At 47.2% G+C, this 26,914-nt stretch overlaps 3 protein-coding genes across 14 annotated transcripts in view; 1 reads left to right on the top strand and 2 right to left on the bottom strand.

Moving 5' to 3' along the window:
• The window catches only part of LOC142883978 (unconventional myosin-IXAb-like), a 99,766-nt gene extending 85,566 nt beyond the window's left edge, over positions 1-14,200 (bottom strand). For all 12 annotated transcript variants that reach the window (XM_076019332.1, XM_076019336.1, XM_076019338.1 and 9 more), the window contains exon 1: positions 14,081-14,200. The gene's annotated coding sequence lies outside the window, so the exon portion shown is untranslated. The remainder of the gene's footprint in view (positions 1-14,080) is intronic.
• A 4,425-nt stretch (positions 14,201-18,625) lies between these two features.
• On the bottom strand, positions 18,626-22,095 carry LOC142883977 (flavin-containing monooxygenase 5-like). The gene is made up of 9 exons (XM_076019328.1): positions 21,882-22,095; positions 21,125-21,313; positions 20,883-21,048; positions 20,450-20,592; positions 20,177-20,370; positions 19,946-20,081; positions 19,641-19,860; positions 19,178-19,250; positions 18,626-19,093 (listed from the first exon to the last, which is right to left on the bottom strand). The coding sequence occupies exons 1-9, from the start codon at positions 22,011-22,013 to the stop codon at positions 18,706-18,708; spliced, it is 1,641 nt and encodes a 546-aa protein (XP_075875443.1). The 5' UTR covers positions 22,014-22,095; the 3' UTR covers positions 18,626-18,705.
• Positions 22,096-23,140: 1,045 nt separating this feature from the next.
• psma4 (proteasome 20S subunit alpha 4) lies at positions 23,141-26,543 on the top strand. The gene is made up of 9 exons (XM_076019327.1): positions 23,141-23,218; positions 23,705-23,729; positions 23,937-23,979; positions 24,101-24,263; positions 24,360-24,437; positions 24,546-24,634; positions 24,837-24,967; positions 25,420-25,543; positions 26,242-26,543. Exons 2-9 carry the CDS (start codon positions 23,727-23,729, stop codon positions 26,394-26,396), a joined length of 786 nt encoding a protein of 261 aa, XP_075875442.1. The 5' UTR covers positions 23,141-23,218; positions 23,705-23,726; the 3' UTR covers positions 26,397-26,543.
• The last annotated feature ends 371 nt before the right edge of the window (positions 26,544-26,914 follow it).

Raw genomic sequence — 26,914 nt, 5'->3', positions numbered from 1 at the left:
GTGGTGGGAGAAGCAGCGGGAAGCGGCGGGTGTGGACCGCTAACAGGAAATACAGCTAATGGCAAGAGGTCAAATGTGAAAACAAGAGGTTCCAATGCTCTTGAAGTCACACGGTGTGCACAGAGAGTCATGTGACACGGAGTGAAGTTCTTTTGATATTTCACTTCAGTTTTTGTGAATTTCTGTTTTGAAATTGTGGCAGCGAGAGTTAATCAAACGAAATATCCACCAAAAAACATCAGGCAGTTGAGCAACTGAGTTTCTGTGACACTTTTGCGTTATACCTCTACATCCATACTTCTGAAAATCCACCTCATGAGAGCGTAAAAACCTTTTAGCGATATTTGAGAGGTTTTCCCAGTTTAGGTTGGTTTTCCATTACCAATTTTTTATTGATATTTAGATTTTGTGTAATTCTAGGGGTAATGGAAACGCAGCTACTGTGACACATCAGCTGAAAAAAAAAAGTCTCCTTTCTCCAGCAAGCAGGAATCGTCTTCGTTTTGCAACAAACATAAAAAGACATTTTTTCAAATCTACTTAATATGCGTCACCTATAAACTCCCATCGGGCAAAGACGACTATTATCTCATGCAAACACGCTCACTTTTATCCCCGTCTGACACACTGCTGGTCGATCCAAATCCAAACAAAAAGGCACGTCTAATCACACACACACACACCATGATGACTTCAGATATAAGGGCAGCTCAGACACAGTAGCCCCTCCTCCTCCTGCTTCCAGCCATCAAATCCACTCTGAGGACCGTGTGTATGTGTGTGTGTGTGTGTGTGCGTGCGCATGTGTTGAAGCTGATTGTTTTTTTCTCCCTGGCGGCAGCTGCTCAGCCTCCGTCCTCTCCTTCTCTCAGTCCTCAGACCACCTAATCAGTGCGTCAGTCAGGCCGAGACGCACTGAGCTGCAGGTGGAGGCTCGACTTCACCTCCTGTAATCAAGGCTGAGCTCTCCAGCCTAATGCCTTGAAGTGCATTTGAAAAAGATGGCGAGTTTCAGGGTAAAGGCTCAACAGCAGCAGCAGCAGCAGCAGCAGAAGCAGCAGCAGCAGCAGAAGCAGCAGAAGCAGCAGCAGCAGCGAGAGGATTTTATCAATGGCTCAAAAACAGAGACGTGTTTTGATATTCTGCGACTTCCTCAAACGTCGCCTGCACACAGGAAGTCGCCGGTGCGGTTTACGAGCGGCGCTTTATGGTTTCAGCGTGCCAAAAAAAAAAAAAGGAAGGCGGAGAGGCAGGGTTGGCAACTGCACTTTCATGTCTGGGCCACAAATTCTGTCCGCCGAGCGAGAAGAACCATCGCGTGTCCAAGTGGGCCAAGTTGGGACGAGAGGAAGAGCGAAATACTGCAGGGCTTCAAAGACAGGTATTTTGATGTAATGCTTTTGTTTATTTTCAAATTGCACATCCAATGACATATTTCTTTCTCCTGGTGGGTCACCAAAACACTCCCTCCATCTGCTCCTGCTGCGGCCCCTCTGTCACATTTTAAAACCCATTGTCAAAAAGTTTGCCCACCCCTGTGCTAGCCGCTAGCCACTAGCCACATACCATTTAATAAATCTGATTGGTCTTCTTCAATTACAAACACTTTGCTTGAACTCGGCCGCACCGAGATAAATCCAATGGATTCCTGCTGAGGCCGGTAATTAAAAAACTAGAGATCTCAGGGATCTCGAAAACGAGTTAGCAAGATCTTGAAACAATCAGCCTGCATAATTTAAATGAAATAACACGAAACCCAACCTGGAATATCCTGCAAAAACACTGAACTGTTCCTTCAGTTTGTTCAGATCAGCAACACACCAGAGAGACAACAACCAATCAGCATTTCAACTGTCGAGAGAGAGTGTGTGTGTGTGTGTGTGTGTGTGTGTGTGTGTGTGTGTGTGTGTGTGTGTGTGTGTGTGTGTGTGTGTGTGTGTGTGTGTGCGCGCAACTCCGTCAGCCAGTTTTCACACCCAACTCAGACTAAATCAAACCCCACTGGTCTCCTCACCTTGACCTCAGATTCTCACACACACACACACACACACACACACACACACACACACACACACACACACACACACACACACACACACACACACACACACACACACGGCTGAAACATTTCAGCACCTTGACAACAGCCAACCACAACGCAGCCACTCCAAAGCCAAGAGCCAATCGCCCCGCCGCCTTCGTTCACCGGCGGCCAATCAGACGCCTCCATTTCATCACCAGCAGCTTTCATCTTTGTTTCAGGCGAGACTGTGCTGCCGCCGCCGCCGCCGCCGCTCAGCTCCTCTAATTATTCCGGAGATGTTTTCATGAGGAGCTTTTCATTAGCGCAGCAGCTGTTTCTGCGACTGCGTGGATTCGAACGGGGCGCCGTGTTATCAGCCGCAGCTCATCACACCAACGTCCAGACCAACGCTTGAGCCTGATCCACGTTGCTTATCTGGCCCCTTTTAACAGAATTGATCCAACGTTACGTCAGTTGTTTTTTTTAATGCTTTGGGCCATTTCATAAAGTCCAAGAATACATAATCATATGCTGTAAATACAAATAAGACAAAAATGTAAAATCTTGAGCTCTAATAAATGACCCACTAAATGAAAACATTCTGAACGTTAGTTTTTGCACAAAGAGACAAAGAAATGTAAATTCTTGAGGGACGGTCAGTGCATTTAATTCTTTATAATTAAGCCAGCCACTGTTTACAAACTGATTCAAAGGAGAGAAAAAAACAAACTGACATAAATAAGCGTGACATACATGCAAAGGCGGATTTTTGAAATCAAGCTTTCCTGAAAGCCGGAGGAGGACGAGGAGTGTCTCGCCGCACAGACACAACACGCCTCTGAAGCTCATCAGCGGTGACCCTCTTTGTCGGCGGCCGCTTATTACACAGCGAGGGGGAGAGCGCGGCTCCTAGCAACCGCCGGCCGTCAGGGAGGCTGGAGAGGTGCGCCGCCGCTGCGGCGAGTTAACAGGCGTTGCAGGAGGAAGGACGATGCCGAAGCGAGCCTTCCAGTCCCTTCATTAGCATGGAGACAATGAGGATGCGCGGGGCAGTGTTTTTTTCAACCACTGTGCCACCGCACACTCGTCTACTAGTGTGAGATAATGTCAGGTGTGCCGTGAGAAATTCTCCAATTTCACTTAATTGGTCTAAAAAAAAAATTATAACATTCCTTTGCCGGGTGACTGTGTTTCAAAAGGAATGTGAGCTTTGTGTGCATCTAAACAGGCCCAGGTGTCACACTGGGAGACTAATGTCACCATTGTGAGGCTAGAAAGTGTGATTTAATACTATGTTTAGTTTAGGATTTTAGTCAATTTAAAAAATGTGATGTGGCTCAAAAAACATTGAAAAACAGTGCTTCACTAGATGACATCACTGTGTGATGTCACGAAGGGCAAAGACAACTCAACGATAGCCCTCCCAGCAGGAGGCTGTAAACAAGGGCTATTTTTGAGCTGTGAACATTTGTTCTGTGCCATAAAATGTGCCGTGGCTCAAAAAAGGTTGAAAAACACTGGCGCAGAGCCTGCAGAGGCACAATGCTAATGTTTGTTAGCATGAAAGGATGAAAGAAAAAAAGCAAAAAACAGATCTGTGTTCATCAGAGATCCGTCGGCGACGAACGACAAAATCCCGGGTTCAGAACAGTGGAGGTGAAGCGTTGGAAGAGACGGAGGGCCGAGGACGACTCTGCAGCGTCACTGCCCGAGAGCCGCCGGGACGACTCGACTCGAACCGACTGCTAAATTCACGCCGTGCGCCGTCCCAGTTCCGAAGTGGGACAAGCTGCGGAGGGGACGGTGGGGGAGGGGCCACTTTCAGACGACCTTCACAGGATGACTTGCGAGAAAAAAAGGAGGGAGGGGACAGAAAGACAAGTGACAGATGACAGTGCTGATAATTTTAACATCCGTCCTCCTCCGAGGGCAGATTCAAACTGAAACAGATCCGTCCCTTTCCTTCTTTCGCCTGCTCCACTTCTCAGGGAAGAACGGGCTGAAACATTCTGGAAATCAGCCCTTCGTGATGTCAGAGAGGGCACTGGCAGTGCAATGACACCTCCATGCTGTTTGCTGTCACATGTGGACATAAGGAGGCTCCAACAAAGCGTCAATTTCTAGCGGAAGGCTCAGCGTTTCTGTGGCAGGCTGCAAACAGAGGGCTATATGCCGCACTGGATGACTGAAGGACGTGAAAGTCGTTACACCACAAGACCTCAAAGCACAAAGCTTCTCAACTAATCGAGGGGTTTAAGATCTCCAGATCTGAAGCGTTTTGGTTTCGTTCTCATTTTGCTCATCATCATCAGATGATGATGATGAAATCATCACACACACATCGGCGGACGCCAGCACTCTGAGGCACAAGGGACAAAAGAGGGGAAAAATTTGAGGGAGGAAATTTCAGCCGGCTTCACAGAAACACGCTGGAGGTTTTGAGGTTGGAGTGAACGGCCGCGTACGTCAACGACACGGTTCACTCTGGCCGGCGCCACGCCCCAGTCCTCCAGTCGCACGCTGCCCGCTTTGTTCCGACTCTGTCCAGCCACTCATTCACCTCCCCCTTCCTCCTCGGCTCACTCCCTTCGCAGTTAAACCAGGCGGTGGCGGCGGCAGCGACGGCTGACAGCAGGTCACACATTTGTCCTGTGCGTGCATTCAAATTCCTCTCGCGTGCGTGCGCCTGCTGCCAGCGCTCTCAGGCCGCCCGTCGTTTGGCTGCGACTCCTGGAGCCCCGAGCCAGCCAGAGAATCAGCCAGTCAACCAGCCAGCCAGAGAGTCAGTCAGCCAGCCAGCCAGTCAAAGAGTCAGTCAGTCAGCTAGTCAAAGAGTCAGTCAGTCAGAGTCAGTCAGTCAACCAGTCAGCTAGTCAAAGAGTCAGTCAGTCGGCCAGCCAGCCAGCCATCTAGTCAGCTAACCAACCAGCCTGCCAGCCAGTCAGTCGGCCAACCAGCTAGCCAGGTAGCCACTCAAACAGCCAGCCAACCAACCACTCAACCAGCCAGCCAGTTAGTCAGCCAACCAGCTAGCCAGGTAGCCACTCAACCAGCCAGCCAACCAACCACTCAACCAGCCAGCCAGTCAGTCGGCCAACCAGCCAGCCAGTCAGTCAGCCAGTCAACCAGCCAGCCAGTCAGTCGGCCAACCAGCCAGCCAGTCAGTCAGCCAGCCAGCCAGCCAGGCCTCAGTGACTGGAACCAGACGGTACTCTGACGAGCTGACGGCACAGATATGAGACAAAAATATGAGACAACAAGCACTTATTCCAGACAGAAAGTCCTCTTATGGAGGGGGGGGGGGGGGGACTGGCAGCCAATAATTCAGCAGCACCCCCACCCACACACACACACGCGTGTGTTTTTGGACGCTCACCACAGACACGACAGAAGACGCGAGATTATCGGCTGCCTCGCAACCCCCAAATTGACACAGTGCTAATTGCAGAGGGTCCACAGCTTGTCTTCACCTCCCAGCCTCCCTTCTTTTTTTCCTGTCTTTTCTTTTTTTTTTTTACAGTCTGGCTAGCATTAGGAGAGGCTGACTGAGCCCAGATCTGTCGATCCAAGCAGCGGCTCCATCAGTCTGCTGGCAGCGCCTCAGGATCCATTCAACACAACGCAAGCGTCAGCAGGAGAACGCCGAGCGACAGCGAACGCAGCGCTCGCTTCAAGAGCCCCGCAGGCTGAGACTCAGTCTGAGGATAATGGTGGGAGGAGCGCGAGGTTTCGGAGCGCGTTGGCAAACAATGTTGATGTTTTCTGACGTCCCACTTGATCTCCCAGTGCAGCCGGCAGGGTGAAAGTATGACAACCTCTCCTGGACACTACTAACAAGCACACCCACCAACCTCACCAACAACCAGTCAGGGGGAGCACCATCGTCAGATGATGATACTGTCCAGCAAACAGACCAATCAGCTGATAACGATCATTACATCACCATTGGATACTACATCATCATCATCATCATCATCAGTCGGCACCATTAAATACCATCACCACCATCATCGGGCACCATTGAATACCATCATCATCTTCAACAACAACAACATCATCAGGCACCATTAGATACCATCATCATCATCATCATCGGGTACCTTTGGATACCATCATCATCATTACCACTATGGGGCACCATTGGATTTTGATTTCATCATCATCATCATCATCATCATGCACCATTGAATGGATACCGTCATCATCATCATCAGGCACCATTAGACACCTTCATCATCAACAACAACATCACTAGCCACCATTGGATAACACCATCATCATCATAATCACCATCATCATCATGACTAGACAACATTGGATGACACCATCATCATCATCATCATCCACTGCAGGGTCTCATAAAGACAAATGACTACTTGCAATTCACACCTCCAGAGTAATTTGGGTTTCCAATGATCAGAATGGGACTCTGGATGCTGCGGTGAGTGAAAAACTCACCGCAGGACACGGCTGGCCTGGGACAGTGAAGGAGAGAGAGAGAGAAATGTTATTGGCCCCGCTGGTTTGTCCGCACTGGTCCGACAGTGTCAACCAATCGGCTTGCAGGGAGTCGGGGAGCTGATCAAAGGCCCGTCAGCTGCGCAGATGACTGCTCTGCTGAAGGGGGGGGGGGAAGAAAAAAAACCCTCTGGGGTTGCGTTGATCATGTGGTCGGCGGCCACAGAAGATAAAGTTCAGAGACTTAAAGGGGAATTCCAGCTAAATATAAGTTGGCCTTATTCTTCTTTGCTCCAGACCAACATGCTTTACGTTTACAATTACAGTGCGCTTATGCAATTGCGGCACGAAATGCTCTGCCCGTTTATTGATCCCAACGATCATCCAAGCCTCCATTATACTGCAGATCACAGACCATTAAGTTCCCACTTTTAACATTAGCTACAAATTTGCCCGTTTGTTAAACCGAGGCGAGTCACTCCGTCTGCTTCTGAGGACGATCACATCACCAACTCACTTTTTCAAGGCAGTCAGAGTAAAAGAATGCAGCATTTCAACCAGGACTCAAGCAAAAGCAATAAATTAAAACGGAGACACATCCAGACGTTCACGTCAGTTGTATTTAACCCAACGAGTCTCTTCAATGGAAAAACCGGAACTGGAAACGTTGATATTTTCCGAGGCGGCCATGAGAACGAGCGGCGCTCCATCCGCCAACAGTTTCCCTTAAAGGCTTTCAAATCTAAAACATGTCTGAGGACAAAAGCGTGTTTGTTGTTCTGTTGCCAGAGGGCGACAGTTGCAGCTCACATGACCACAATCTGTAGGCTCCATCTTACGAAGCCGTGCCCTTCTCGACCTGGAGCGCTAGCGCAGCGGCGGCGCCAAACTGTCATTCCACTGACTTATTACAGTCAGCAGAAACAGTGAAACGCTGTAAAAAAATGCTTAACCCTCTTTATTAAAAGAAGCTTGAATTTCCTGACCGCGGCTCCAGTGAATTATCGAAACCAGAATTAAGTTCTGATGATGCGTTGTTATTTCCTCCTCATTTCCCGTTTGTTTGCCAGCATCTGGAAAGGAAATACAACAAATTGGAGACACGGCAGCCCCGCAGCCCACTTCATGCTTTTGTGCATGGATGCGTCGCGTCGAACGGTGAATTCAAACCAGTTGGCTCAGTTTGGCTTCGTCTTCATATCTCGACACTCCGTCCAAGAGTAAAATTTGCGATCTTAAATTGCGAGTTGAAACGACGGCGTTGTGCAACTAATAGGTACCAGGCAGAGCGCGACGCTGACCTGCAGCTCAGGCCTGCTGGAAAGAATCGCTGCGCACGTCTCTGCCTGAACTCTCTCTTCATCCTTTCATTCCCCTCTCACCGTCTGCGATTGGCTGATCGTGACGGCGTCAGAGCCTCAACACCATCCGTGACCACACCAGGTGTAGATTAAAAACAACCGACCTTAACATTTCTTTAAAAAGAAAAACTGTGTATGTGTAACTGTGTATTCTGACAGGCATTTTCCATTTTTTTTCCTGCGATTTCTTGCAATTGTACTGCTGCTATTGCTGATCACTCTGAGGAAATTTCGCCCGCGGAGACAGCAAAAGAGCACCGTATCGCATGTCGCGGCAGCTTTATTTATTTATCTATTGCAGTATTGCTGCCTGAAGCAATACCGGCCAGTAAAAACAAGTTTGAATGAATTATTAAAAGACATATGGAAGAGATGATACCAGATCTAGAGACCCTCCAGCTTTGTACAGCTGGAAAAATAACAAACAGCAGACCCCCCAAAGAATCGAGCCCCCCCGATTGAAATCAAAAGGATTTCTGCTATCAGATGCTCGACGCTAACCATCTGCATCACAGACACAAATGCCGTATGTACATTTAGTGGCTATTCCTTTACAGCAGGCCCCCAGAGTCCAAGATGGCAGCCCATTCATTTCAGTGCAGTTGCTCAACCCGCTTACGCCAAAAAAAAGTTTTTGACCGACTGCATTAATGGGACCATAGAGTGTGCGCACTTCCCATCATGCCTCTGCAGCTCACATGATCTATTTGGCCAATCAGAACAATTCTGGGACACAGCAGCACGTACAATGTTGTGACATCACGCTGGGCATAAACTCTTTTCTGGTGATTTTCTGGCCTTTATCATTTCCTTTGAAAACGACTAAAAGACCATAACTGAAAAATCTACAATAGAAAGATTTGATGTGAATCGCGTTTCATGTCACAATCGTCCGGTCAGCCGTTTTAAAACAGTTTAACAGTTAAAACATTTTTGTATCGCGGTCTCTATGGGGGAAAATGCTTTTTGGGCCCGTGGGATTTTTTTGCTGCAGTACCTCAAGTGGCCACTGGGAAAATCCGGCGCCCCGCCATATTGCCAGTCCGGTATCTAGTTACTTACGATACATCCATGCTTTACAAGAGACTAAAAGTGAAAGCCATTCCGACATTGTTTGACAGCTGCAACAGAAAGAGGCGGGGCTTCCTGTTGGCCGCCACGTCTTGTTTTGTCTTTCTTCGAGAAAAGGAAAAAATGCACGTCCATGTGAAAAAATGTAACCCTTAACACTCAGACAAGGAGTGTGTTCGTGAACCAACCTCCACTATGAATGAAGTGAGAAAAAAAAGGAAAAAAAAGGTGTGTGTGGGTGGGGGGGAGGGGCAGTGTGTAAGTGCGTGTGTGCACGTGAGGCTCGACCCTCCTCCAATTTGAGAATGCTGTAGGCGTGACGGACGCAAAAAAAAAAAAAAAAAAAAAAAGATTCGTCCGGAGCGTTGACCAATCGCCGGCCGCACTTGTCACGGTCACATGAGCGGCGCAGAGGTTAGAGCGGAGCGCGAGAAGCAGAGGCACGCGGTCATGGCTCCGCTGAATCACTGCAGCGACTGCGTCGCCGCTCAGTCAGGAAGCACGCAGGATTATTTTCAGATGTTAAAAGTGGCCGATTGTTTTCAGCGGAGCGGCCGTGTCTGATTAACAGGACACGGGATGAAACGTGGCGAATGGCAAGAAGTGGATGAAAAGCTCTTCAGTGTTTCACTGGGTTTTTTTTCAGCTACTTTGACTCTTCGTGTTGAATTTGAATTAAAAAAAAATCAATGATGATTTTTCTTTTTTTTTTTTTTTTGCCTCTCTACATACTGGATGAAAACAAACAGGGTTATTTTGAAACAGCTTTTCTTTTCTGTCTTTGAAAGACTTTACGGACATGTCAACATTATCTTGTTTCCTGAAAACAGCTCTTAGTTGTGGTTGTGTGGAACCTGCGCAATCAACCAGGAAGTCAAAATTGTGCTGCATCTTCTTCTCTACTCCTTGCTCGAGCAAAAAGAAAGAAAAGTGTGCAGCCCTGTGTGGGTGTGCAGTTTATATTAGCGGAGGGGCTAAACCACAAGTGGACACACACGCGCGCACACGCACACGCAGAGACTCTGTTGCACAGTGAAGAGGCTGGGTGAAATTGTCGACATTACAGTGAGTCCACGCAAAGGGTTTCCGATTCTTTGACTTCTTCATCAGCTGTAACACCCAAACATCCTCCTCAGAGACCTGCTAGTACGAGCTAGCGAAGAGGGCTGAAAGGGGAAAAAAAAAAAACAACTCATCTCTCCGCGCCTGAATTCTGAACTCTGAACGCCTCCTGAAATCAAACATCCCGAGGCTCGAAACTAATCAACGACTGCAACCTGCTTTTCTTCTGACAAACACAACTGACGACGACAGAAACCCGACTACTTGCCCGTCGGCCCGTCTCAAGTTTACAACCGGTGCTGTTTAAGATGCTCCTCCTCCTCCTCCTTCTTCTATCTTCTCCACCTCCACCTCCTCCTTCTCAACCATTGTGGCGTTTCTCTATAAATACACCTGGCTGGAGATGTATATGCCTACAGCCGCTGTGTGACCTCATCTTGGTGTTGTCTTACACGGCAGCCTTGGGGCCCGATGGAGCGCGTGTGTGCAATGATGCAGGTCAACACGCTTTGGCTCCGCCCCCTCCCAACCCGCCTGATGAGCTTATACCTCCGTAGATCAACGGTCGACACGATCGGAGAGATTTGTAGATTATATGATAAATCTGATATAAGTGTGATTGCGAATCAGTTTGTGGGGAACTGGGTCAGACAAGGATGGGCGTGCTTTGCTGCCCGTCAACAAGCTGCATGCAGCACAGCACACGGACAACCTGAACTGAGAACAGTGAAAGTCTGAGTCACTGGCAAACGTGCAATATGTTTTTTCTTTTCTTTCTCCGACATATGGAGGACATTTAAGCGTTTAGGCGTACTGGGCGGCGGGAATATTATTATTTTAGCTTGTTAGTGTTTTCAGGAAGGGCTCTGCAGTGGCTTGATACACAACGATGGCTTTAATGATCCCCACCAAAAGGCCTCTTGTTGCCTACAACCGACCACAACTGGGCGATTCCATGTCCAAAAAAAATAAACAAAAAAAAAAAAACCCTGCGCTTTGTCCACCCACCACCCACTCCAGTGGCAGTCCAGAGACACGCAGCGGCACCGCTACGGCCGACTCGGATCTTCTAACTACGGATGGCTTGAATGCCCATTTTGTTTAGGCTGCGACGAAATCTGTTATTTGGAGTCTGGCGCAAACTAGACAAGCAAAGCAGGGGGAGGGGGGGGAACACGTGAGACGCCAACGCTCAAGTCAAACAGACTTAAAGCAGACGCGCCTGCCCGGGCTGCGTCGCAGTAAATACACAATTTCCGCGAGGTCTCGGAGACTAAACTCGACGGGCGAGCGGCAGCAGCTCAGGAAAGAGGTGGTTTACGCTGTGTATTGGAGGGGGGAACCTCTGGGTGACTCAGCGAAAGGTTTACCTGAGCCGGCGGAGGGTAAACAGGCGCGGCGGCTGCGCTTCCGTTTTTATCACAAAGCCAGAAAATGTTGTCTTTCTTGCGGGCATGACGCTGCAGAAGAACACTGGACTGAAAATCAAACCGAAATGACAACACGACTCAGCAAATCAGGGTGGCTTATTTCAGGCAACCGTCAGTCCGACAGAAGAGCCCAGAGAGAATACTTCGAAAAAGGGAGAAACTAGTATCATCAAATACTAGGAATGCGATTGGAGGAACTCCAAAAAAAAAAAAAAAAAAAAAAGGCTCTCTATTGCACAAAAGGGACGACATTTGCAAGCTGCTGTGCGTCACTGTGTTAAACTCAACCCTGACGAAGCCAGTCAGGAGGAAAGAGAAGCTTTGCCCCCACCGTGCCAGCGAGGAAAAAACGCCCGCCTGCTTCTGCTCTGGCTGCCCACACGGCAGCAACATCCACTCTGCCCTGCGGCCGCCGTTGTTTACAGGCTGGCAGTGGCTTCCTGTTTACGGCTCGCAGCTAAACAGCGGCTGTAGCTGCTAGCTACCGACTCCTCGGCCTCGCAGGACGCCGAGCGCTGAGATCGCACTCTGATTGACAGGCAGTGATGAAGCTTTTCAAGATGGATCTGCGAGATTTTAGCCATCCAGTTGGTGTCTATTTAAACAGAGAGTCCGTGATGTTATCAGCGGGGCGGCGAACCTCACCAGGGGTCCTGGAAGAAAAACACCAGGCTAACTGGACTAATATGTGAACCCGACTCGCGTTGCTCGTCCCGACTGCGTCTCATCTCGCGGATGAAGCCACAGCTCGTGGATGCCCTTTATCTCCTCTCTCCCTCTCTCTCTCTCTCTCTCCGCCATGATCTCATGCTCTGTCACATGTTTTAAAAAGCGAGGCACGCTGCTCATCAGTACATTCTCCGGGCAGCTGGAGCTGTCAGAGCGATGATTTCACTTCTGCTCTCAGGGAGCTTTGCCACTTACATAATAACCTGAATGAAATGTTAATGTCAGCAAAGCCCAACAGCGCGCTGAGGGACTTCTCCATCTGACTGGGGATGGGTAGAGGATTGGGGGGAGGGCGGGGGGGGAGGTGGGAATGGGCAGACTGCAGATAGGAGGCTCTCTCCCGTCCTGGCATTTCAAAATAACGCACCCGTCACGTCTTTATCTGTTTGTTTTTTAGCGTCGGAATCTTTAGGAGCACCGGCATCGGGGCAGCGGAGATTCAGGATTCCTCGCTGCTCTTGGAGGAGGAGAGGAGGAGATACAGGGTGGAGGAAGAGGAGGAGGGTGTGTCCGGCCCGGTGGATGGGGGGTGGGTACCCCGAGAGGGGGGCTTCGCAAGGACACATGGGCCTGTGTTGACATGTCAGCTGACTGAACGCAGCTCAGCTGAAGTCCAGGCAACAGGCGAACGGCCCTGTTCCCTGAAGCCACGCTTACATTAGGAGACACAAGCACGTAAATCCAACTAACGCACTGAACATTTGAGTTTCATCATGTGGTTTTTGTGCAGCTAACGCGGCTAAATTCAATTTGAAATGCTGATTTTCAGTAAGGAGCACAGAGTGACAAGAAGCCTCTTTGACTAAAAAAGAAAGAAAGAAAGAAAGAAAGAACAAAGCAATTGAAAGGCGCAGTCGTCTGACAGCTCTTGAAGCAGGCTGCGACCAACATCTATTACCTAATCAGGCCGCGTTTCAGCTGCTCACTGCTTCCTCCCTGTTGAAAAGAGCACGCTGGTGGTCGTAGCGGAGTCAAAACGGCATCCTCAGTCTAACCCACCACAAATGTGACTTTCTCTTTAAAACCTTCGCGAGTCTCATTAAGTCTGCGATGACTCATGACTCAACGCAGACCCAGAATCTAGTCTATTTCTTTTCCGATGGTGACAGAATGTTGCGGTCGGTTGGTCGGCGAGAAGCCCCGGCAGCCTACACACTCATCATCATCATCATCATCATCATCGTCCAGCTGCAGGAGCAGATCCCAGCACCCAGAGTCCATGATGATCAGGCGATGTCAGCAGTGCCTCGCCCCACAATGACCAGAGGGAAAAAAAACCTGCCATCCGAAACGCAGCAGCAGCAGCAGCAGCAGCAGCAGCCCGACCTCCGAGCCTCCTCTGCGGCATCGGGGAGCAGCTGAGCCTCGGGTGGATGGATGCATGGATGCATGGTTGGATGGACGGATGGCGTGTCAAGTCGCCTGCACCAGTGCGTCACGTTTGCACCGTGACAACAGTGCACACTTGCATAAAAAATATATGTATAACAAACAAACAAAACAGATGTGGCGCTCGTGCTGCAACAACGTCATGGCCCTCGCGCAATTAACGCGCTATGTAAATCAACAACATCAAAAGGGAGGGGGCACGAGGGGGTCGTGACGTGTGTGTGTGTGTGTGTGTGTGTGTGTGTGTGTGTGTGTGTGTGTGTGTGTGTGTCGCCGCGAAAGAGAAAACAGACCTTTCGGATCTAGTACACACACACACACACACACACACACACACACACACACACACACACACACCGTACGCTGACATTGCATCCGAACGGGCAGCAGTCAGTGTGGCTGGCTGCAGCTGTCGTGCAACACACGGACGCCGACAGACCGACGGAGGGACGGACGGACAGCAAACCAGCAGCGGGACGGCGCCGCTCCGGAGAGCAGCCCGGGCGGCTCTGCGTCACTGACGGCCGCGCTAGCCGGGGCTCGGCCGGGGTTCTTACCTTCTCCAGCGTGCCTTCGGTCCGCCGCACAGCCTCCTTTTCTTGCGCACGGCTTCCTCGTCGCCGTGCGCCTCCTGTCCTCTCGCAAAGTCACGCTTGTGTTCTGTTTTTTTAATATGCCACGACAGGAAAGGGGGGGGGGACGGAGGGAAAAGAAAAAGGGGGGAAACCCCGCTGTCTTGCGCAAAAACACGTATCCCGCCGCTCAGAAGCTCCGGTTCGGCTCCCGTGTGTCTGTGTGTGTGTGTGTCCTCCTCCTCCTCCTTCCCCGTCTGTCTGTCGCTGCTTCTGTCCTGACAGCGTCCTTCCGTACCCCTCCTCCGCCTCCTCCGGCTGCTGCTGGCTGGCTGCTGCCTCTCGTCTCCCCCCCCCCCCTTTTTTTTTCTGCTCGGTTGTACAGTGCGCGCACTCGCGCTGCGCGTCCCCGCGGCGGAGCAGCGTTCTGGGTGGATGGGTGGGATCAAGGAGGAGGAAGGGCCCCCAGCGTGCAATAATAGCAGCGGGCCGTGGATCGTTTTTGGCGTCGTTCTTTTCTTTTTCCAGTGACGGGCCCACTGATGCCGACTGTTGATGTTTTCATTTGTGTTATTATTTCCACGCGCGCGCACACTATCACAGTACGTGAGTGAAGGCGGAGCGGGGCGTGGCCTAAAGGGTGGACGGTCCCCTCCCCTAAGTCAAACACACACAGGCGCGCGCGCACACACACACACACACACACACACACACACACACACACACCCTCCACAAAATGCATCTGCGAGCCAGACGGCCAAAATTAATTCAGTGCTTGCAGTCGTTTTAGCTCATATTTGCACATGGCACATAGACACCAGACTGTTAGCCTGCCTGCCTGCCTGCCGGCCTGCCTATTGCTTTGAAACCTTCCTCACCTGCACCAGTTAGCAGACAAACCAATTAAACCTTATACAATTGTTTAGACACAATTTTTTTTTTGTGCAGATTTTTTTGTTGTTGTAATTATTCAACCTATTCGCATAGCTGCACAATACAACATCCCGCTACTAATATGTTTATATATAAACATATATTTATATAATGTATTTATTTATCTATATATACATTTTATTTATATTTGACAATATAACTAAAGTTGATCATTATCACAGAAGAAAAAGTCCTACCCCTACCTACTGGTTGTTGCTTCAGAGGGGGTTCTCTTTTGTGTGCGTTTGTGCTTCATTTTGATTCAGTGAATCAAACAGATCAACAGTCTCAGGTCAGTTGACCTGTAAACACAACTTTCAAACCACAGCGTAGTATGTAGCAGCCACTGAATGGAATGGACTGCCTTGAGAAGCTTTAACGGATTCAGCAAAACAACAACATGGCAGGTAATCATGGCCTTCGTTCATGCCTTGCAAGCGTTTATTATCTGTGGGGAGCGTGAGGTTGCTCCATAATTTGTTCCGTAATGCGTTGTTCAACCAGGTGCCAGAAAGATAATTCTTATCTGCTAATCTGTCATAAATACCAAAATGGTTTGCAGGCATGTGTGATTGAGTTGTGCTCATGCTAGCTTCTCCGCTGACCTGTATTCAACTTTATTTTTCTATTATCAGCTCTAAACTGGTGTTGGTGGAAGCTTTGCGCCCTTCGTCCTCACAGTGTACTTTCACGTGTGGGCTCGACGGTTCACCGCTGGTGGGCTGTTTATCCGACTTTCAGTATGAGAATGAGTTGCAGGTCCGCTCCTTGGGGACGGATGGGAGGCCGCTCTCCCAGAGTCGGTACCGTCTTGACATATCAGCCCACCTTGTCAAACAGAATTTGTCAGCTAAAGGTCAGAGGCGTTTCGCTTTTTTTTGTTGTCACCCCGGGGGGGGCGCTCTGAGAAACGCGAGTCCTTCTGCGGTGTGTAGAAATAACACACTCAGTGAATCTTTGGGTGAATCTAATTATGGAGAGCTAGAGCAGAGAATTGAGGCTGAACCACTGCAGGGCTGCTCGCTGTAGACAGACAATACCTCTGCTGGGCAGGGGATCGACAAGCTTCACCTTCAACTGTGTGTGTGTGTGTGTGTGTGTGTGTGTGTGTGTGTGTGTGTGTGTGTGTGTGTGGTTGGAGTGGAGGGGGTGCGGAGACAGACTCCAGCGGCTGGTTTTAAAAACATCCTACCTGTTTTTCACAGTATCACTTTCCAGCCGGGTGACATATTTACCGACGAGACATTTTTAAAAGGAAATCCTCCCCTCGGCCCTGAACACTGGAACCCAACTCTGCGCCGTGAGGCCCTCCAGCGAGCGCTTCTCAGTTCAGCGGCGGCGTCCAGAATGACAGGCGACTCCGCATAAAATAACAAGAGACAGTAGCTGAGGGCAAAAGGTGCGCTCGGGGGAGAGACAATGGACTGGGGAGAAGTTGAAATAGTCGGGTGAGCAGCTCGGAGGCCGGTGGGTCTATTCTGTTAAGCAGAAACCCGAGCTGGGATGAAAAGCAGCAGAGGGGCCTCTCGGCATTTCAGGTAGCGTAACGCCTGAACCGCATTTCAACTGTAAAAAAATAGGATCCATGTGCAATTACTTGGATTTAGTTGAAAGGTATATTGATGGGGAGCAGAGATACTGTCAGTAGAGCTTAGTGCCATTCTGAGAGACATGCTACAGGACGCTCTTTGTAAGAGGTGACTGAAGGTTAAACACAAGTTTAGTTTAGTAGCTTAGCGACTGCAAAAGTGCTGGTTAGCTTAACAAACAAAAACAATGAGAGCTAGCTTCATTCAATGCCAAAAAAAAAAATTTGCTTGCAAGAGCGCAAGAATGCGTTGAAAGAATAGAAACCGCATTTAGCCAAACTTAGCTTAGCAGCTGGAATTTCATTTTGATCTTGTTGCTTTTTCCATCTTCAAAGTTGGCAAAGACTTCTTGGTCAATGGAAAGTTACTTAAATGGTCAAATGTAAAGACTTTCTAATGCAGCAACAAGCTAATCAGCAGTGTGACAAATCATTTGATGTTATGGATGCTAATTGCTAACACCAATGAAGACCACTAATAAAAAATAAAACACAACTGGGAGAGTTTGAGGACCGATCTATATTAGAAAGAAGAAATCAAATTAGCTTGATAAGGCAGTCATTCTTCTAAGATCTTGTTGACCGTCAGACAATATAATAAATGACGCCCACCACTGCAGTCGGAAGTTGTGCAACATACTCAAAGTCTGGTTTTACAGCACAACCGTTAGACTACAGGGAAAAATAAAGAACCAAATCGGACACACCCAGACATAAACATGTGTACAGACGTTGATTGTGCAACAGCGACTGCCACATTTTGAAAGCGATGATAAAAAAAAAAAAAAAATCATAAAAGGCCAGTTCACACGCGTTGTTCAGCTGCAGGACTACAAGGCTGTTTTCCGGAGAGATCATGATGCAGAACTTTTGGATTTGGTTCAAATGAACTTTAGGAGACACAAACAAATACAGTGAATTAGCTGTTAGAGTCTGTCTTCAGGTCCGTGTGGCAGCGCCACAGCAGGCCATCTAAACGAATCAAACTCCACGTCCCTGGATCAAAAGTGCTGCAGTGCGACTTGTTTACTGCAGCTGCAACTTTCTACTTTCCTGCGTCAATCCCGCCGAGAACAATGTAAGGATGTGATTGTTGGTGATAATCTCAAGGTAAGCCGCCGGGGCCTGTGGCAATGCTGGGCTGGATAACCAAGAGGAAAACCCACGCACAATAAACAAAGAGGCTTGTTCCATATAAAAGCTACACGGCACAAAGTCCTGAAACAGATTTTGGAGACTTTGTGCTCTCAAGCTTGAGCTGGATTTGTCAGAACTGAGCAGACAACCTTTCCTCACTATGGCTGGTTTAGGAAAAAAGTGCATTTTTACGTTGCGCTCTTGGTTGGCTGTTGCTTTAAAAATACTTTTCACGTGACGATTGATTAATATTCTAAAAACAAGACGTGAAAACACACACACTGTAACCCAGCAGTCAGCTCTAGTGAAACTAATTTTTACACACTATTTACATTTTACATTTAGAGCGGTGATGGGGACAATCGGACTGATATAGAAAGGGAAATGACTCAAAACACAGCGAGGAAAAAAAACTTAATGGAAACTTATTGACTCAATGCATCCACACACGTACACAAATGCGTATATACCAAAACCCACCTGATGGGTCAGAGGTCAGTGGACGGAACTACGCACAGAGGGGAAAACCAAAACAAAATCCCCACAGTTCTGAGTCACTGCACTGATCCTAAGCTGATGTGACGAGTTTTATGCTTTTAAATTGAGCACAACGACGCTTTGGATTTCCTGTGAGGTCGAGGAGATCCATTTACGCAATATTCAAGACAAGTCCGCTCCCTAGTGGCGGGAAAGATTAATTGCACTTAGCCAGTAGCTGAGCGATGACAGTGCAGCTTCAAGTGGGAGGAAACAAAACAAACAGTCAAAGCTACATTTAGATTTTGTAATAATTAAATAACTGAGGATCACACACGACACGTTTGGTGAAAAATAAGCAGATTTAATATCTCGTGATTAAAACATTAAATTACAGCAGCATTTAAATTTCTGATAAAAGTGGCAATAAAACAAACAAAATCAAAGGGTTTTTGGGTGATGCACACGATGCATCTTACTGAGGAGATGTGAGCAGTGACAGAGAGGAGAAATGATGTCTGCTGCAGAGAAACCAGCAGAGCAGCGCCGCTCCTGACACCATCACCGTCGCCCTGAGGTCAGGTGACCACCTGGGCTCGGAATCTGGCACCACTCTGGTCCTGAAGGGCCGAATCACCCGCTCCCACTGGGTGAGAATGGCCTGACGGGCTCCGTCCCACCTGCCCGGCCCCACCAGGCGGTACTGATACGGGGTGCAGGGACCCACAAAAGCCTGCCAAGCCAGTTTGGGGTCCTTGATCAGGAGCCACAGCAAGTTTGGCCGAACCCCGACCAGATCGGCTAGAGAGTCGAGGTACGGGATGTAGTCCACCTGGATGGGATTACGCTCTGAGCAGGCATATCTGGAAGAAAAGAGGTGATTTAAATAGTCTGAAGAATCCTTTTCTGTCTGCAGCAGCAACTTGAACAGGGCTGGAGAGCTTTACCTCTGATGCATGGTCAACGTGTCTCTCTCAATTTCCTTCATCATAACTTCTTCTGAAGGAAGAGCCACTAATCCTACATTAAAAAAAAAAAAGAAAATGTCAAGAGCGTTGCAACCCAGAATGGGCCACAAATAGCTGAGAAAAATGCTTCAACGGAGAGTTAGAATGTTTTGACTTGAAAAATTAAGGTCACTGCGAAACAGAAGACGGCTTATGTAAACATGTCAAATAACCTGACGAGGAAGAGCACATGTGTGGCCTCAGTTAATATTTGAATAGGTGTGGACTGATGGGTTTCCTTTGAAAAACAAATGAGATGTAAAATGAGCCAGTCGTTCAAAACTGGTTCTTGTGAAAACTGTTCCAGAGATGAGAGCCTCTGGATGTAATGAGAACTGATTCGCGTTGTGACTCAAATTGGAAGTGACATTGACACACGGCCTCCCCCCGTGTTGCACTTTACCTTTAAACACTCTGGTGGCCAGACGGCCCTGCATCTCTGCCAGGGGGTTGATGGCCCCAAGGCCGTGGATGAAGCCCACCACTGCCAACGTGGGTCGGGTCAGCGCCGGGGGGAACATGTGCTTGTAGAGATGCAGCCGGTAGCCACACTTAGCCTGGAGGTCTGAGGGCAGGAAGGGGAAGCTGTAGTCGTACCCGGTGGCGAACACCACCACGTCCACCTGAAAGGGCAAAAAAATATAAACAGCTGAACGTTAGAGAATTCTCTTTCTGGTCATTTTCCTCGTTGATGGAATTGCACTGCACCTTGTCCACGATGCTTCCGTCCACAAACACCACACTGGACCCGTGGAACTCCTTCACGTTTGGCTTCAGCAGCACACGACCCGAGATGACCCGAGCCGGCAGGTCGTCGTTCACGACGGGGATCTGTGCGAAAAAGCTGTAAAAGAGGCAGCAGAGGTGAGTCAGTAACAATTGAGTCTCAATCACTCGTAAATCTCATATCACACAAAGATGTTCGTCCAAACTTGTTACCCGTGTTTTGGTCTCAGCCCGTATAATTTGTGGTCCAACGCTGAGTTCAACTTCTTCTCCAGCGTCCTGTTAAACCAGGAGGGGAACAGCCGGCCAATCAGGAGTTGCAGCCGCGAGAATTCCAGGTCGGCAGGGAGACCCCCGCCCCCGAGCCGGCCGACCACCCAGGCGCCGCTCCGGGTGCTGAGGTACACCTTCGGGTCAGGACGGCACACGGTGAAGTCACATTTAGATTTTGTAATAAGAAAAAGGGAAAAAGAGAGAGTCATGCACCTTCTCAGCAACTCGGCTGATGTCCACCGCCAGGTCGGCTCCCGAGTTCCCGATTCCGACCAGCAGCACTCGCTTCCCCTGCAGATCCTCAGCACTGCGGTAGTGCCAGCTGTGGAAGGACCTGCCTTCAAAACTCTCAATGCCTGAAAGACCAGACAGTCAAATGAGCCAATAAACTTTAAAAAAAAAAAAAAAAAAAAAAAAACTTCCTTTTTTAGCTCTTGAGATTTTCTGACAAAAAGGGGAAGCACTGAAATAAAATAAAAACTGTAAGATGTAGCACCAACTAGTTAGAAATAAAGCATACGGCAAACAGTGTTAATGTTTGCAACGTATGGTGGTTACACATTAAACCCTCAAAGTTCAGCTGGTCCTCATAAGCCAAAGGTGAACCCATTTCTGCTCTCTTTAAGTGTTGTTCGCTTGCTGGTACCTGGGAAATCACCGAGCGGCAGATGTGGTCTGGTAAAGTGTCCGGTACAAAGTATGACTGCGTCGAAAACAAGAGTCTCCTTCCGATCCCCACTGCTCTCTGTCTCCACCTCCCACCGACCCGTCGAAGCGAAATCCAATGTTCGCCTCACACTCACCACTGTGGTCTGAAAACACATAATTCACTATTTTCCAACTATATGAACATTGTCTGATGGGATCATCAGCCTGGGAGACACTGACTTGGAAGCGAATGTGTGGCAGCAGCTGGAAGGCCTGAGCGTAGAGCCGCATGTAGAGCAACACCTCGGAGTGGTGCATGTGGTTGGGCAGCTCTGCCGGAGGAGGGAAGTCGCTGAAGGCCATCATCTCCTTGGAGCTGTTGATGACCACCGATTGGTAGATGTTGGTACGTCCAGGCTCAGGCCTCTCCTGCAGAGGGACAACATCAAGAAAGGTAATCAAGAACACAATTCTAGAGAAAGAAAGAAAGAAAGATCACATCACAACCAGGTAGTTTTTTGTTTTGTTTTGTTTTTTAATACAACACATGGAAACCTAGTAAAGTGTAGCTTGCCCCCTAGTGGTGGGATGTACTATAGGTTATATAGTCCAGGCAGGTTTAAAGCTGATGATTAAGGCTAACTGGGGGCATGAGTGACTTCAAACTGCACCATGACATGTTTCTCTCTCTGGCTCCAAATGACATCACCAGCTGAAAAGGGCAACACACATATTCTGAAATAGAAAGATTTGACTTCCAACTCAATCTGTGCCAATGCTCACAGTAAAGTACAAAATGGTATAAATGATATATTCAATTGCATACCGAATTGCAGTGCATCTAAACAAAGAACTAAGTAACTACATTTTACGAAGTAAAAGTTGACATATATGAAGCAAAAAAGGGTTTGCGCAAACACACAAAAACAGCCCTCGCACTGCTAATTCAAACATCTTTCCACAGCATTGCATTCAAGTACCAAATGTACAAACGCACCTTAAATCTCCAAAGGCCCCCGATGTCATCGCTGCTTTCGAAGCACGTGGGCTCCAGTCCCTCCTCCAAACAGGACTTGATGCTGGTGAGGCCGGAAATCCCAGCACCGATCACGGCCACCGTCTTCACCATGCTGAACAAGAATGATGAGTGAGAGCCCCTGAGCTAAAATGTACTGGCCTCAACAGGCCAAGGAACAAAGGTGAAGAAGATGAATGTGTTTAATCAGCTGCAGGGGTTTTCAGGTTGATTGAGTCCATCAACGATAAATACATTGATTAGATCCGTTTTCCTGATGACTCAGACAAAATTTTCTTTGACAAAGGTACATTTGTTGCAAAATGTTACATTTACGAGTATATGTTTAAAGGTATACTTTGGACAAACATCGGGGCATCTTATTTAATTTTTTTCCCCCATAGGATTTTTATTTTACCATATCAAAATGTTCTAAAATTATTCTGAATAGAAGTATTTCCACAATTCTGTTGAGGGATTTTAACATAAACAACAACAAAGCCTCACATTAATCAGAAAGATTCATACACCTACAGCATGCATCAAAACAATAAGTTCAAAATAAATTCAAAATGAGCCCAAAAGGAAATGGTCCTATATTATGTGCTCTTACCTCTTTCTCACAAGGAGGCTGGAGTGCAGGATGGAACATCGACTCTCCTGATTTGTTAATCAGTCAGGTGTTAATATTGCAACCTGGGCAGATAAATGATTGAACCAGTCTGGGTTCTCATACATACATACATAGATACCAGTGGGAGGGAATAAGAAATTTTGCCACTGAATTATCTAACAACAGTTAAACAAGACAATAAAACATACACAAGAAATTACGACGATTAAGTGGGAAGGTGGATAATTAGTTTGAGGCCAGCTGGCCCTGCCACATTAGTCACATGACGAGGCCTTCTCCTATGGACAGTGAGACAATGTCATATTCAAGCTGAGATACTTAATTCAAATTTACCCAGAGTCATTAAAATCTCGTGTTGACTGATTTTGCCTTTTAATAACTCTCAACCCTTCATCAATCTGGATGTAATCATGTGAGTATCTGGATTAGTGTCTTTTTTTTTTTTTTATCATTCAGTTTTTGTTTCATCACCTGAGATAAGCTGATGTTCATATTCAAATTACCAAATTAATAACAAAAAAATGAATTTGTTAAAAAAAATTTTTTTTAAAAACAAACAAAAAAACCCCGCAAATTCAATGTTCTAACTCTGTCTACGCTTGTTTAGAAAGTCTACTGACGAGCAAGCGGCGGCGCACTTTTGTGACGTCATCAACTGCGCACCAAGAAAGGTCCTCAAGCCTTGGTAAGCGATTTTCTTTTTTGCTTTATTTCTTTTAAACTAAGCTCCTGTCAAATGTTATTGATATTTTTTTTCAATGGTCTCGTTGTTATGATGAAAAATACTCGACAGTTCACCAAGGTCATGAGTGAAATGATTTTGCTGAATGGTTTCAGTTTTTGTCGATTCATGTCCCATTGACTGATGTTTACTGTGTGAGTACAACTAGCTAAAATCTTTACAAACACAAAAGCGGTTAATGTTGCAGTTAGTTAATTACTAAAGATATAAAGCATCGCAATATTTGCCTGTTGTATTTCGTGAGCTGTTGAACACGACAGATGTTAGCAGCGTCGTGTTTTATTTGGACTCTTTCACTTTCAGAAATTGCCTCTGATGACAGTGGTGGGGACGCTAACGTTAGCCTTTAGCTTCAGTGGATTATTGAGCTACTTTGTGATTGTCGCTTATATTTGTTTGCTTTTTTGCTCGTTCTTTTTTATCTGACAGGTCCTGACTGTAGCCTCATAAAATGGTAAGTAAACTGCAGTTTCACTTTATGTTGCGCTAGTTCTAGCTGTCTTTTTTTCTGTTAAAGACAAGTTTACAGTTTATTTTTGAGAACAGTTGCATTCAAGAGCCACCAGCCACTTCCTGTCTTTAACAACTGCGCGCATTTTTGTAAATGAAAGTTGTAATATATCCCGCATCGCTTTATAACTGAAAGTATTTTTCCCCACAGTCTCGTCGATATGATTCACGGACTACCATCTTCTCGCCGGAAGGTAAAATTGATGCAACAACGTTACTTATCAGATCTACGTTTAATGGCGATGTCAAACATCAGCCAGCTCTGCATATTTCAGTTGCTAGCATCCTCAAAACCACTCCTTGTGTCCTTCATAGGGCGCCTGTACCAAGTCGAGTATGCCATGGAGGCCATCGGCCACGCCGGCACCTGCCTGGGGATTCTAGCCAATGACGGTGTGCTGCTGGCCGCAGAGAGGAGGAACATTCATAAGCTGCTGGACGAAGTGTTCTTCTCTGAGAAGATCTACAAGCTTAATGAGTGAGTACCACCAGCCTTAGCTCTGCTCTCATGCTTCCCTGCAAGACGTCTTGTTTTTTTCTGTAATCCGGCAAAATGACTGTTTTTCTCCTGCAGTGACCTGGCTTGCAGCGTGGCAGGGATCACATCGGATGCCAACGTGCTGACCAATGAGCTGAGGCTGATTGCACAGAGGTCAGTTTCTGTCAGCGCTTTAGTTTTACATGCGCTTTTTTTTTTTTTTTTTTTTCTTTTTTTTTAATAAACGTTGTGGGGCAAATGAGTAACGTTAGGCTGCTGCAGGTACCTGCTGCAGTATCAGGAACCGATCCCCTGCGAGCAGCTGGTCACCACTTTGTGTGACATCAAGCAGGCCTACACTCAGTTTGGAGGTACTAACAACAACAACAACGCAACCTTCCCTTTTAAAAGACAAATATACAGTTTTTACATCAAAATGAAATCACTTGTCAATATTTGATACAAGTTCCAAATCCAAACTCTAAATGAAGCCGGTACAGCACATGAATAAATATGTTTCGTCTATTTCTGTCGCATCTGTGAGTCAAACATTGTGTGTGTGTATTTTCTTAGGAAAACGGCCATTTGGTGTCTCGCTGCTCTACATGGGCTGGGATAAACACTACGGCTTCCAGCTCTACCAGAGCGACCCCAGTGGAAACTACGGCGGCTGGAAGGCCACGTGCATCGGGAACAACAGCGCTGTGAGTCTCGCAGGAACCCCGACATGCTCCCGCCTGAGAAATACTTCATTTACGTGGCTCAAATTGTAAAGAATGACACACACAGTGTTTAAAAACTAGAAAAAGTGACTTTAAAAAAAACTGCAATTCCCGTCATTATCATTAGAGGGTGCACCTGAACAAGCATTCAGCCCAGCGCTTTACATACAAAGGAGCGGAGGCTCACAATAAAGAAGGCCGTGGCCTACTTTCTGCTGACTCCGGGGAAGCTAACTGCATAAAAGCTGATTCCTTGCGACTATTATAGTCTCTGTGGGTTTTCAGAGACAGCTGCACACAAACCGTGCCTAACAGCATTGTGCACATGAATCAAAACGCTGAATACGGCTCTAAAAGCAGAACGTCTGTTGTTTTTCAGGCCGGTTCCTGCGGTTAATGGGTGTCACTTTGTTTTGCACTTCCCCTGCTCACAGGCAGCCGTGTCCATGTTGAAGCAGGACTACAAGGAGGGAGAGATGACGCTCTCCTCGGCGCTCGCCCTGGCCATTAAAGTGCTCAACAAGACCATGGACGTCAGCAAGCTGTCGGCGGAGAAAGGTGCGCCTCTGGGGTCACGGCGGATGGGATTTGCGCCCGTGTGACGTCATTTCTCGCCTCGTACAGCAACGATGGCAGAGGGACAGTTGGTGCATAATGGCCCTTTTAATTGAAGGATTCAAAAGATTTTATTTGTCACATGGCAGTGACATGTCGCTGTGGCAAAACCCGACGTGATTGTGCATGCAAGAATAAACAAAGTGTACAGAGAATTTAAAAAAAAAAGTGGCAAGTGGCAGTTGAAAGTCAGTTTTACAGATATGCACAGATACAAAATTGCATGTTAAAAAGATTTCTTAAAAGAGTGGCAAGTGCGTATAAGTGTGTTTGAAGTGTTATGCACTACTATGCAATTCTACACAAGATGTAATGTAATTAGTTGCAAACAATGGAATCCAAAAAAATATATAAGAATATCAAGAATATTATTAGTAGTGATAACATCAGTGAAGTAACAATAATAGTTGTAGTGGTAATAATGAAAGTTCAATAGTGCAGTATAGTATTATAAACATAACCATCAATATAGTATAATTAGTTACCTGATTTTGAAATGTAATATATAATGTAATTTAAAATTCAAATCTAATCTGACATACAATATATTTCTAAATATAATATAGTACAATATAGCAGCTATATATTGTGACGGTTGCATCCTCCGCCAACACGCTGTCTGCCTTGTTATTTCATTTCAGTGGAGCTCGCCACTCTGACCCGCGAAAACGGCAAGACCTGCATCAAAGTGCTGAAGCTGAAGGAGGTGGAGGAGCTCATCAAGAAGCACGAAGCCGAGGAGGCCAAAGCCGAGAAGGACAAGAAAGACAAGGAGCAGAAGGAGAAGGACAAGTAGATGCACTGTCCAACGCTGCTCGGGTCCTGTGTGTATGTGTGTGTGTGTGTGTGTGTGTGTGTGTGGATATGTGTGGATGTGACGGCTTTTGTGTTCTGTTCTTGCGTCGTTTCTTAAAATAAATCCAAACAATGAATTATGGAATAATCTCTCCTCCATCTGTCGGGCTCTGGTTATGTTGAGTGTTCTGGCTTGTCCGGCTGGCAAAGCTGGAAAGCAAGTTCCAGGTTGAGCCGTGTGCTTCTCAAGCCGTGAGTCACAAACTACTCAAGTCAAGTGCAGCGAAAGAAAAGTCTTCAGTTTAATAAACATCAAAAGACTCAAATGTCAGTCGGCCTCCAGGCATTCGTGCGGCTTTCCATGTCCAGACTGAAGCAAGCTTTTATCAGATCACATGGCCCGAGTTTAGTCTGCATCTGCATGTGACTGTTAACATAAGTATATATATATATATATATATATATATATATATATATATATATATATATATATATATAGAGATCTATAAAATGAGGAAA

The sequence above is a fragment of the Nelusetta ayraudi genome, unplaced genomic scaffold (assembly GCF_046127955.1).
Source record: "Nelusetta ayraudi isolate G7.1 ecotype Tasmania unplaced genomic scaffold, CSIRO-AGI_Nayr_v1 ptg000009l, whole genome shotgun sequence".
NCBI lineage: Eukaryota > Metazoa > Chordata > Actinopteri > Tetraodontiformes > Monacanthidae > Nelusetta > Nelusetta ayraudi.
This window is presented reverse-complemented; position numbering and strand designations above follow the sequence as displayed.

Bases quoted from the DNA above. Each gene is read 5' to 3' on its own strand.
- LOC142883977 (XM_076019328.1), bottom strand. From the start codon at position 22,013: ATGGTGAAGACGGTGGCCGTGATCGGTGCTGGGATTTCCGGCCTCACC. The intron at 20,593-20,882 runs GTACCAGCAAGC...CTGGTCTTTCAG, and splicing joins GCCGCTCGGTGATTTCCCAG to GCATTGAGAGTTTTGAAGGC. The intron at 19,094-19,177 runs GTAAAGCTCTCC...CTTTTCTTCCAG, and splicing joins ACGTTGACCATGCATCAGAG to ATATGCCTGCTCAGAGCGTA.
- psma4 (XM_076019327.1), top strand. The intron at 24,438-24,545 runs GTCAGTTTCTGT...AGGCTGCTGCAG, and splicing joins CTGAGGCTGATTGCACAGAG to GTACCTGCTGCAGTATCAGG. The intron at 25,544-26,241 runs GTGCGCCTCTGG...ATTTCATTTCAG, and splicing joins CAAGCTGTCGGCGGAGAAAG to TGGAGCTCGCCACTCTGACC.